The sequence below is a fragment of the Corylus avellana genome, chromosome ca5, assembly GCF_901000735.1.
Source record: "Corylus avellana chromosome ca5, CavTom2PMs-1.0".
Lineage (NCBI taxonomy): Eukaryota > Viridiplantae > Streptophyta > Magnoliopsida > Fagales > Betulaceae > Corylus > Corylus avellana.
In genome coordinates this window covers 20,977,045-20,988,910 of record NC_081545.1, presented here as the reverse complement: position 1 = coordinate 20,988,910, position 11,866 = coordinate 20,977,045, and the positions used below count along the sequence as shown (strand labels likewise).

The 11,866-nt window shown below is 40.0% G+C and overlaps 1 protein-coding gene and 1 non-coding gene across 2 annotated transcripts; one reads left to right on the top strand and one right to left on the bottom strand.

The window, feature by feature from the left end:
• The first annotated feature begins 266 nt into the window (after positions 1-266).
• On the top strand, positions 267-5,970 carry LOC132182341 (uncharacterized oxidoreductase At1g06690, chloroplastic). Its single transcript, XM_059595558.1, has 10 exons — positions 267-739; positions 2,006-2,097; positions 2,188-2,228; positions 2,321-2,485; positions 2,604-2,626; positions 2,746-2,817; positions 3,023-3,190; positions 4,881-4,963; positions 5,035-5,097; positions 5,532-5,970. The coding sequence occupies exons 1-10, from the start codon at positions 529-531 to the stop codon at positions 5,715-5,717; spliced, it is 1,104 nt and encodes a 367-aa protein (XP_059451541.1). The 5' UTR covers positions 267-528; the 3' UTR covers positions 5,718-5,970.
• A 5,266-nt stretch (positions 5,971-11,236) lies between these two features.
• Positions 11,237-11,310, bottom strand: TRNAW-CCA (transfer RNA tryptophan (anticodon CCA)). Its single transcript has one exon. It is a non-coding gene; the product is annotated as a tRNA-Trp (tRNA).
• Positions 11,311-11,866: the final 556 nt, after the last annotated feature.

Sequence of the window (11,866 nt, the reverse complement as noted above, 5' to 3'; positions counted from 1 at the left end):
ATATTTGCTATCAATTAGATATCTTATTTAGTGTTACCATATTGATCAACCCTTCGGGATTCATTATTTTATTGAATACGAATCTGAGGAAATTAAAAATAAAAATAAAAAAATAAAAAATAAATAAATGTGGCCGCCATCGCATTAATCTGTCTTTTACTTTTTTTGAGTTTTTTCGTCTCAAAATTTCTAATTGGCTCATTGGCTGCATGTATGCAGAGAAATATCAACACGCTTTTAACTTTTGAGGAATACGACCACCCAAAGTGACCATCTGACGTGTTCGTTTCAAAACCATTTCTCTGCGCTTCCGTTTGCCCACGAAAATTTCTGTCACCAACCATCTATTCTCCGCCTCTGAAGACATCATCCCTGATCCCATTTTGTGTCCCACTGTTCACTTTCTAATCCAATTCTTCTGAAATCCTGGCATTTTAGTTCACTTTCACAAAGTATTTTCTGGAATCTGCGAAACCCATTTCTTGTTTTGAATTAGTTGTTTTTGGAGTTGTGTAATTACAAGGAATCATGGCCATGCATGTTAGCAGTGCATGCTTTTCTGCATTCAGTCACAGCAGAGTTCAAAGAACAAGAGCTGTTGCTTCTGAGGACTTCACTGCTTTGAAATCAGAGAAAGAGAAGGTGAAGCTTGGGGGCTCAGAATTGAAGGTCACAAGGCTTGGGATTGGAGCCTGGTCTTGGGGTGACACCAGCTATTGGAATAACTTTGAATGGGATGGTAAGTTCCTTCAATTCTCTCAAGAAATGGGGAAAAAAATTGTTTTTGAGATTCCCATTTGGAATTGGTACTTAATCTTTCTTATAAACTGTAGATTTAAACAAGTTTTGCTTGGCCCTATACTTGGTGTTTTGAACTAGTATGCCATTTTATGTTCATTTATGTATTTTCTTTTTCTAGCAATTATTTTGATGTCTGATAATTTATTAGAAGAAGAGGGAAGCTCACTTGAAGCAACCACTCTACAGGGGTTGAAAATCTAAAAAGTTAACAAAATCTACGAGAAATTAGGAACCAAAGTTAGAGCCCAATCTAAAGAGGGCACTCAAAAAGGAAGATTTTAGTTGAAGAACACTTGACTCGATAAATGCTCCACATAAGTAAACTAGGGAAGACTTTCTATATGGCCTCTTTGGATTGTCCACGACCTTGCCTCTTTTAACATTGAAGTAGCTCTGCAATATTGCTAGGCATGACCCAAGAGGCTCCGAATAAAATGAGAACCAATTGTCTAGCAATTATTTATGAGAATTATCGTTTCTTCCTAAAAACGGCTGGATATGTGAACATTGACACAATTGTAGGAATATAACTCGGTTACTTGTTTGATGGGGTATATGCTTTCCCAATGAAAATGTAAATGTGTTTTTCTATAATTTGAAACGCACATTTTAATTTTGAATTAAAAAAAAAAAAATGTTTAGCTCAAATTTGAAATACTAAAAATCTGCAGAAAAAGGCCAGGTACTTCACCTCATTTCTAGAGATGACCTGGCTAATGCCGGAGAGACCATAAACCTCTAAGAACTAAAAAATGAAGTACTGAATTGATCCACTGTTTCCCCATTACTCCTACACGTGTCACCAATTGATAATAGTCTTCTTATGCTGGGTGAGGTTCTTCATTTTGAGATTCTTGCCCAAGGAAGCTGTTCAAACAAAGAAAGCCACCTAAGGAGTTGCAGGAGTTCTATCTATTCCCCTCAACTTCTTCTATTCTAACAAGACACTTCCACAGACACGTCTAATTTGAATTATACAGTCTGAAGAAATCACCCACCATTTCTAAAAGACCATCTCCATCCTTGTTTTGTACAAAAAAAAAAGGGTACTGCCTGTAATTCCCAGTTTGTTGTGTGCCAACATAAGTGATTAGCCACAAAAGAAATAACCCTCGTCATCAACCTAAGTGATTAGCTACAAATTTTTCCTGATAATCAACTGTAGAAAATGTTCACATTTCTTTTTTCTATGTGATGATTTCAGATAGAAAATTGAAGGCTGCTAAGGCTGCGTTTGATGTTAGTGTTGATCGTGGGATAACTTTCTTTGATACTGCTGAAGTTTATGGCTCTAGGGTGAGCAGTGGGCCTTATTTTTATTCCATTCTTATCCATTAAATGCAGTGAAAGTGTTAGCTGTCTAAAAAATATTATCATTTTTTGCAGTTTTCAATGGGTGCAATAAATTCAGAAACTCTACTGGGAAGGTACATTCTACCAATTTGACTGTGGTTTAAATTTCTACTTCAGACAATACACAGTCGGATGAACCTGCTAGAGTTCTTGCACTACGTTACAGATTTATCAGGGAAAGGAAGGAAAAGGATCCAACAGTGGAGGTTGCTGTTGCAACCAAGTTTGCAGCTTTGCCATGGAGACTTGGCCGTGAGAGTGTACTTAATGCCCTAAAGGATTCCCTCTGTCGCCTTGGACTTTCTTCAGTAGACCTGTATCAACTCCATTGGTCTGTGCTTCATGAGCCTTTTGTATGATTTCTATATAAGCGTTCTTCAATTTTTTTTTTTTTTTAATTAATGAATAAAGGCAATACTAGCTAACCAAGTGTTCCTTGCTAATTGCAGGCCCGGAATATGGGGAAATGAAGGTTGTTAATGTGTTTCTACTGTCTCATTGAACGATAAAATTCGTGTAACTAATAGAATCAGGTGTTTACAGAAATCCCGGATTCTGAAGAGGCTTAGTTCATTGAAAAATCATTTTCAGGGTATATTGATGGTATTGGAGATGCTGTTGAGCAGGGCCTAGTGAAGGCTGTTGGTGTTTCAAACTACAATGGTATATTTCTGCTATTTAGCTTCTTACTATTTACTGAGCTACACAGATTAAAACATGCATAACTTTTTTTTCCGTGAGTAATCATTGTCTTCTTTTTGTTTTCCTGTTTCCTCTTTTTTTTTTTTTTTTTTTTTTTTTTAATGAATGAAGATGGCTTGGAAAAGTTTCTTCCTTAACTTGATGGTGAGATTTTTCTGTATTTCAGAAAAGCGACTGCGTGATGCATACAACAAGCTTAAAAAGAGAGGTATCCCACTGGCCTCAAACCAAGTCAATTACAGCCTCATATATAGGGCACCGGAGGAGAACGGTGTGAAGGCTACCTGTGATGAACTTGGGATCTCTTTGATCGCATATTCACCTATAGCTCAAGGTAAATTTCCTACACTTCTACGGTCTTGCTTCATTATGTTTATAAGGTGCTACATATACATATTAGTCATTTCCACTGAAATCATAAGCTAGCCCCAATTGGCAATAAGATGCGCAGGGAGAAACATTGTACTCTCAGTTTAATGAATCTTACTTATCCTAGTATGACTGCAAATTGTGAGGACCAATGATATAAACTTGAGCACTTTGACCAGAAATTTCAAAAGCAAAAGGTGTATATGAGGTTGGAAGGAAATAGGCTTATCCATCCGAGAATTCAAACACTCTTTTCTTTTCTACAGCATTTTATTCTTTGTCTTGGGTTTCCATTAGTACTTTTGTTTTAATATGTATCTGTGTCTATTACTATTCCACTATATGCTGCAGTTTTGTTGAAGGAAAAAGAAAACCAATTCCTTTTGTTAAATCAACCACTTATTTCAAAAGCTTAAGCTAATAGGAAGAAGTAAATTTAATAATTTAATGAATACATAAACACTCTCCCTCAAGCGTGGGCTCAAACTATCTTTTAATAGGTGAGATGAGTAAATTAGATCCAAAATCAATCAATAGATCCGAAGGTTAAGATCCACATATAAAATCTAAAACTGATAATAAATGGATCTAACTCAATTTTATTAGGATCCAATTTAATTAGAATCTAAATTCAAAGTTAATAGATATATAGATGGGGGAAACTTCACTTACCTCCCAAAGTGTCAGCGTTTTTACAATCAAAACCTCAAACTTTTAATTTTTGCAATATCAGTATCCCAAGAATTTTTCCCTTTTAATTTCACCAATTTTTTTGTTAAAATGCGCAAAATATCCCATTTTTTTTAAAATTTTTTTTTTTTTTAAAAAAGGTGAAATATATGGTGACCCGATGTGGACAATATCCACAAATGGCCTTCAGTCTTTAGAATTTTCACTTTTTTTTGAAGAAAAAAGGGGGGATATATATATATATATATATATAGAGAGAGAGAGAGAGAGAGAGAGAGAGAGAGGCATTGTGTTTTTTGCAATAGATATTTAAAACCATGTATTTCTTTACTTCTGATTCATTCTTGTGAACAACTTATCCGGTTTTGTGTTTGTTATGGTTGATTGTAGTTCCTTTTAAGTGTAGATAAAGTGGGAGTGTCTATCTTGCACAGGAAAGTTTAATAGATAGTCAGTGGGAGCAATAGGTGATAAATGCTGTCCTGTTTTTTGGTAGATAGTCATTCTATTAAAATTGTACCATTACCATTCCATATAAGTCCGGTAAACGGTTGCAATCGCCCATGAAGTGATAGCCACTGCTAAATGTTTTTGAGATAAAAGAAAATAAACTAGATATGAAAATATTAACGCAAATTAGGGAAACACAAATTAGGGAAGACAATATTTTTGCCTGACAAACAAGTCTATGGTTATGAAGTTTACCTTAGTTTTATAAGCACTTCAAATAGTGTTTATTTGCATACAGACTTGTTAATCCAAGCTGGGTTCTCTTACAGTCCCAAGACCTTCTCAATTGTTTGTTAAAGTGGTTCAATCATTTAGCACGGTCCTGCTGCAATGTAATCTGTAAGCCAAGCTTAATAAATGGTTAGACATATAATGTGAGAAGTACAGTAATATATGCTCATGAGTGAGAGAGAGAGAGAAGTACAGTGATATATAATGTTTTTAACACATTGTAGGCATTCTTACGGGAAAGTATTCACCAGAAAATCCACCAACTGGTCCTCGAAGGCGGATTTATACTCCTGAGTTTCTAACAAGGGTAAGGCCTGTGGAAATGATCTATTAACTTTTAGTTCCAATTACATTGTTAAAATACTTCTGGCCGTGCAGCTCCAGCCGCTACTGAACAGAATCGGAGAAATAGGAGAGGGCTACAGTAAAACTCCCACACAGGTTTGTTTTTCTTCTTTAAATGTTCTATATCATGTGATCTCATCAACACAGATGCTCTACATTTGTTATTTCTAGCCTGCTGAAGCAGCGGCAAGGAAAATTTCGCTAAGAAATCTGTATTGTAGCAACTTTAGTTGTACTGGAATTCATACACAAGAAACAAACACTTCATACATACTGGCTTGTGCTATTCCATTCATGTTTGGAATAGATACTATGCACATCTGAGACAGCAAGTTTTATCTAGTATCCTTTTTTTTGTAGACCATCTTCCTGTGGCTTATGTACAATAAATCAGGTTTAAAACTACATATTAATGGTTCCATTTGCAAAATTCCTGAAATTAGAAAAAGGCTTGTTGTTAGGTTTCCAAGTGACCTGCATGACTGATTCATTGCACTGAGGTTTACTAATGATCAGGTTCCTCTTTATAGGTGGTTCTTAACTGGCTAATAGCCCAGGAGAATGTTGTGCCAATACCAGGAGCCAAAACTGCAGAACAAGCTGAGGAATTTGCAGGAGCACTTGGCTGGAGGCTTACTGATGAAGAAATAAATGAGCTGCGCTCTTTGGCCTCGGAGATTAAACCTGTAGTTGGTTTCCCTGTTGAGAAATTGTAAAGTTTATACAAACATGAAAAAATAAATCTCTTATTCACTAAGCTCTGAAAGAACACTTCTTACATCAATTACAAACGTTAATAGATTTCACTTCTGTATATGAATCTCACTAAGCAAATGGGTACTGCAATTTATACAGGCTTACAAGATATACGACCTTTCAGGATTTGGAACTGGATTTAGACTGAAATTCTGTATCATAGGTTGGTGATTCTATTGGAATGAACCTTTTTTATTTGAAAAATTCTGCTTTCATGAAGGTGCTTACTGTCAACCGAGAAAGAGGCACGCCACTTGCTTGTGATTGTTTTTGTTGAAGTGATTTTTGGACGGTTGAACCGGCGATATAACTTCTGCAAAATAAAGAGAAAAAGTCACAGGAAACCACAGGATCCCTTGGTCCTTTCCAGGCCAGCGGTTTCCTCTAATGCTTAAGTCAATATGATTTTTTAGAGAACCGAATGAAGAGAGTGTGAGAGAATGTACTTACTTAGAGATGTATTCTCCTAATGAGAGAGGCTCTTTGGGAGTGGTCTAACACTGTAACATTAGTGTCAACAGTGTGTAGTTTTCCCTATTGGGTGATAGATGTATTGTTTCCTTTTTGGTTGCATTGCTAGCTATTGGTATTTGCTGAGTTTTCATGTGGAGAAGATTCTAAGAGGAGTTGAGTGAGTTTCCTTGTGAGGGTGATTGGGTGATTGTCCGATTAGATGGTGGGCTGTAGATTGCTAATTACCTAGTATGCTTGCCACGTGATTGACTACAATATATTGTTGCTTGATTATTTTTCATATAAAGGTTATTTGAGTGTGTCTATGATGGTTATTTATATCAACACACGTAGCCTCCCATTCCAACTGATCGGTCATTAGGAATTTGGTCTTTGCTTGCAATTGTGGTTGCTTCTAGGTTTCAATACTGTTGGGAGAATAAACTTCCCATAAACAAAACCATGGGCTAAGTCCTCGTTAACATAGTCCATAGTTAATAAAGGTCCAGCCCACTAGAGTAGACAGTGAGAAGAGGAAAGATACTACCAAGGCCCGGTTACCCTAGGATAGATCCCCCGAGGCTGTCAACCCCATAGCTTCCCGAGGATTATCTTATTACTATGATCAAGCACAGTTGCCAAACTAACTTCTGGTATTCAATGGTTGACTCCCATTGAGTTAGAGACTCCTTTGATGATTATCCAATATCATAAGGATAGTGTTAGAGCTTACATACAACTGTTACTCTCAATTCAAATCAAGCTACAAGGTTCGAATAAGATTGCTACAAGGCTCGAATAAGATCGAATATAGAGTTCTAGTTCAAGTAAATCTATCAGCCTATAAATAGGTTGAACTCCAGGTATCAACTTACACAGTATACATAAAGAATATATACACTTTTCTCAAAGATCTTACTTGAGCATCGGAAGGAGATCTCACTCAATACAGGGCGCTTTCTCTTCGTGTTTACCTTGTTTATTCTTCTAGGTTCGATCTTGGAGGACACGTTCACACCGTGTTGGAAACTGTTTTAACAGTTTGGCACTGTCTGTGGGAATGATTGTTTCGTTTCTCATAAAAATATATCTAGTATGGCAGTCGAAACGCGCTCCAGCAACCAAGCCTGGGCAAAGGTCCAGCAAAACCACAATGCCCAACCAAATTAGCCAAATTCGTGAAACCAGGCTTTGGAGAACGGAGGAAGAGTACTCCTACCTCCCAACGAGCCACTCAACCAAAGAACATAAGAGCAGAATCACATAGCTGCGTTGGAAGAACAAGTAGCAGCCTTGATTTAGAGAAACGAAGAGCTATTTGATTGAATAATGGATCTGTCTAACTCGCAGGTTTACCTGGAGGACGAACAAAGCTAGACGAACCTAGAAGGTGCGCGACAGGAGAGGCGTAAGGAGAAGAACAACCGTTAAGATCAACCTCGGCAAAGCAATCACTAGAAGGAATGAAGACAGGAGAATGACCCGGAGGATGTTAACAAAATCGTGAAAGAACTAGAGTGAAAGTTGGAGCGAAAGTTTGCGGAGGTGCAAGGAGGAAGGAAAGTCAACGTTGGTTGACAAATTGCTGATGGGCACAGGCTCACCCTTCACTAAACGGGTAGCAAAATTTAAGTTACCCAAGAAGTTCAAGATTCCCAAATACTGAGCTACGTGGGAATGGGGGATCCCATTGAGCACTTGGAGAATTTCTGACCCACCTAGATCTCCACGACACCTCCGACGAAGTGGCCTACTGAGCATTCCCTCTCACCCTTTCGGGAAACGCCCGGGATTGGTTCAGGAGGCTACCTACAAACTCCGTCGACAAATTCGAAGATCTGGGCAAAATGTCCCTGACCTAGTTCCTGGCTACGCGAGTAAGGAAGAAACCGTCGGGTTATTTGTTAACCCTGCAATAGCGAGACGACGAATCCCTCAAAGAATTCATCGTCCAGTTCAATTTGGAGAAGATGGGAGTTGAAGATCCACTTGAGGATATGATTTTCTCTGCATTGTACTAGGGAATATCTCCTGAAGAGGCGCTAATGAGAAAACTGGCTTGGAAGCAGCCACCCACCCATCGGAGATTGATGGACAAGAATGAAGAGTTCATCAATCAAGATGAAACATTGAAGGCGCTAACTAGCACAAGGAGACTGCAAGAAAAGACCTCTAAGAAAAAAAGGAAAGATTTCGAGAAATCGGTTTCTTGGGGTAAGAAGTGCAGAAGAAGAAATTCAAAGACTTCGACTTCACACCACTCAGTACCGGGGTCCATGAGATCTTAATGGAGATCAAGAATGACCTGGCTTTCCGAAGGCCACCCAGAATAACAAGCGTTCCTCTGAACAGGAACAAGGACAAATACTGCGAGTTCCATGAAGGAGCGGGGCATAACACTAAGGGTTGTATAGCCCTTTGCATGGCAATAGAGAAATTCATCAAGAACAGGAAACTGGTTCGGTTTTTGGGAGAGCAAAGGAATCAACAGGATGATAACCGAAGAGGCCAGCCCCAGAACCAACAGTCCCAGGAATACAAGCCTCGGGAATAACCTCCGCGAGAGGAGCAACGGGATCATCATCCCAGAGAGCATCACCCTCAAGGTAATGACTGAGATCAGGAGAGACCACCTTGGGACAATGGAGAAAAGGGAGCTGATCGAATACGAGAGTGAAGCAGGAGCCAACGCCATGGAGATGCCGGGAATCGAGGCGTTCTAGTTGAAATTCGAACAATTGTAAAAGGATTCGGAGGGGGTGGAGAGTCTAATTCCTCGAGGAAGGCCTATGCTTGGCAAGCAAAGGATTGGGAGGTCTACGCTGTAGAGAGACCTCCGAAGTTCCAGAAGGAAGAATCCTCGATAATCGAGTTTTCAGATGATGATTGCGCAAGAGTATTGCTCCCGCACAGAGATGCCCTGGTCACCACTTTGACTGTGGCCAATCATAATATCCATTAGATTTTAGTGGACAACGGGAGTTCAGCTGATATTCTGTACTTATTGGCTTTTAAACAACTCAACATCCCACGGGAGAGGATTGCCCTGGAACGCTTCGCATTGACGGGATTCACAAGAGAATAGGACTTGGATGCATCGAACTGCCGGTCACAGTAGGAACGGTCCCCAAGCAGACAACCATCCTGCAAAGTTCCTGTTGGTGGACATACCCTCGGCATACAATGCCATTATCATTAGGGTCGCCCTTAACGAACTCTGAGCTATCACTTCAACTCCCCACCTCAAGATGAAGTTTCCAATTGAGGGCAAAATAGGCGAAGTAGAAGGAGATTAGTGGAACGCTTGACAATGCTACCACTTAGCGTTGAAGAATTATCAAAACCCCTCCACTCCCGAGGGGGGGTACTCAGAAGAAGAGAAGTAGCAATTACAAGGTGGGGAACTTGTCGAGGAACTAGAGGAGTTCTCGGTGGGAAACCCTGACCAAAGGGTGCGAGTAGGATCGGGAATAAAAGATGAGCTGGTAACTTTCCTTCGGGGAAATTGAGACGTGTTTGCATGGAGCCATGAGGATATGCTGGGAATTGATCTGCGAGTAATGGTGCATCGACTCAATGCGAACCCTAATCACAAACCAGTGATTCAGAAGAGGAGATCCTACGCTCTCGAGAAGAGCCAGGCAGTGGAAGTGGAAATTAAGACGCTGCTGGATGCAGGATTCACAAGGGAAGTCTCTTACCCGGAGTGGATAGCCAATGTAGTACTGGTGAAGAAGTCCAATGGGCGGTGGAGGATGTACGTAGACTTCACAGATCTCAACAAGGCATGCCTGAAAGACAGCTACCCACTCCAACACATAGATATCCTTATGGATTCGACGTCCGGGCATGAGCAGCTAAGCTTCATAGACGCCTTTTTTGGCTACAACCAGATATCTATACACGAAGCAGACTAGGAAAGAACTTCTTTCAAAATTGACCGTGACTTGAAGGTGATGCCCTTCGGGTTAAAAAATGCTGGGGCAACATACTAGAGGCTCGTAAACAAGATGTTTAAGCACCAAATTGGAAGGAACATGGAGGTCTATGTAGACGACATGCTGGCGAAGGGCATACAAGCTGTCAAAAATATCCATGACTTGGACGAAGCATTCCAAACGCTGAGGAAGTACGGTATGAAGCTTAACCTAAAAAAGTGCGCATTCGGAGTATCCTCGGGAAAGTTCCTCGGATTCCTGGTATCCTAAAGAGGATTGAAGCCAATCTCGAGAAGATAAGGGTAGTGCTGGATATGCAGGCCCCTCAAAACATAAAGCAGATACAGCAGCTCACGGGAAGGATCATTGCTTTGAACAAGTTCATCTCCCGCTCCACGGATAAATGCTTGCCATTTTTCAAGATTTTGAGGAAGGCCTTTTCCTAGAACAAAGATTGTGATAGAGCTCTTTGGGAGCTAAAGGAGTACCTTGAGAGCCCATCGTTATCTGGCGGTGTCTCCATCTACTGTAAGTTCGTCATTAGCCAAGCCCTTCATGGAGCAAAAGAGAGATAATCACAGGTAGAGAAGCTAGCATTTGCATTATTGGTCTCAGCTAGGAGGTTAAGACCCTACTTCCAAGCCCATACTGTTAGGGTGCTAACTAAGTGTCCCTTGAAGAAGATTCTGCAGAAACCCGATATCTCAGATAGGCTAGTCAACTGGGCGATCGAACTCGTGGAGATCGATATAGAATACCACCCAAGGGTGACGATAAAGCGACAAGCACTAGCAGATTTCGTAGTCAAATTCTGCAACTTTCTAGAAGAGGAAAAACTTTCTCTCGGAGAAGCGTGGGTGGCGTACGTAGACGGATTGTCCATAAGAAAGAGAAGTGGAGTCAGTGTGGTGTTAACTAATAAGCGCCGAATATTTGATTGCATCAAAAGGCCCAATGAATTGGGATTTCCCTATTGGGCTAGGTCATTTCGGGGCAATCAGTTGGACCTTTGATTAATTAATATATCTTTTTTTGATTGACCTCCTATTTCATTGTAATTTTCGACCTAAGAATAACAAGAATGGAATCACGCTCTGTAGGATTTGAACCTACGACATCGGGTTTTGGAGACCCACGTTCTACCGAACTGAACTAAGAGCGCTTCATAAGTAGCCTCATTAGACTGTACATCTTTCTTGGTATATCCAGATAATAGGTAGGAGCATAAACTGAAACATTCTGGTGCCAATTGATTCTGAGTAGCTTTATCAAGATCAGAAGCGAATTGCGCAAAGGCTTCTAATTCTGCGAATTGTGCCAATTCCAATTTTAATTTGCCGGCTACTTGTTTCATGGCTTTAATTTGAGCTACGGATCCTACTTTGGAGACGGAAAATACCCACGTTAATAGCAGGTCTGATTCCAGCATTGAATCTTCTATTTACCAATTTTTATTTGTGTGTAATGCAGCTTTACTTCTGTTTTCTTTATTATTGATAGGAATTCTCTTGTTAAGACCCTATGAATCGATTAAAACCTCAGATTCATACTACAACTACGATGATTCAATAAAACCCTCAAACTAAGTCCAAAAATTTCTTGCATAGCGGGCCCCGGCAGGAGGCCCGCACGACAGGCTATTAACTCAGTGGTAGAGCGCGCCCCTCACGTCATTAGCATATTTCTATGCGGGTCTTACCAAAAAAGGATTCGGTGCC